Genomic DNA, 318 nt, shown 5'->3' on the forward strand with positions numbered 1-318 from the left:
ACGCGCTGGCCGTGACGCAGACTGGCCCCTCCAGCTTCAGCTGCACCGTGATGAAGCGCGTGTAGGAGCCATCCTTGTTCTGTGAGACAGCAGTTGCAGGGGGTAAGCAGGGCCAGGACAGGGCACTGTGACCCGGCCCCGGCCCCATGCCGGCCCCATACCAGGCTCATGAAAAGATTGCTGTTGATCTGGCTGTTGTACTCCTTGATCCGCTGCTCCACTTGCACCTGGTCCAGCTCTGCCTTCTCCCACTCGCTGGGCTCATCCTGCGTGACAATGGTGGGGCTGAGCAGCGCTGGAGGGGACTCATCCACCTGC

At 62.6% G+C, this 318-nt stretch overlaps 1 protein-coding gene across 1 annotated transcript in view; it reads right to left on the reverse strand.

The window, feature by feature from the left end:
- Positions 1-266, reverse strand: part of LOC104275878 (ras association domain-containing protein 1-like) — a gene marked incomplete at both ends in the record, with an annotated part of 475 nt that extends 209 nt beyond the window's left edge. The window contains 2 exon segments of the mRNA XM_009871953.1: positions 1-79; positions 162-266. The exon segment at positions 1-79 is cut by the window's left edge and continues 9 nt beyond it. Of these exon segments, the coding sequence (XP_009870255.1) occupies positions 1-79; positions 162-266 (184 nt within the window).
- Between the last annotated feature and the right edge of the window lie 52 nt (positions 267-318).

This window comes from Apaloderma vittatum, unplaced genomic scaffold, assembly GCF_000703405.1.
Source record: "Apaloderma vittatum isolate BGI_N311 unplaced genomic scaffold, ASM70340v1 scaffold42686, whole genome shotgun sequence".
Taxonomy (NCBI): Eukaryota; Metazoa; Chordata; class Aves; order Trogoniformes; family Trogonidae; genus Apaloderma; species Apaloderma vittatum.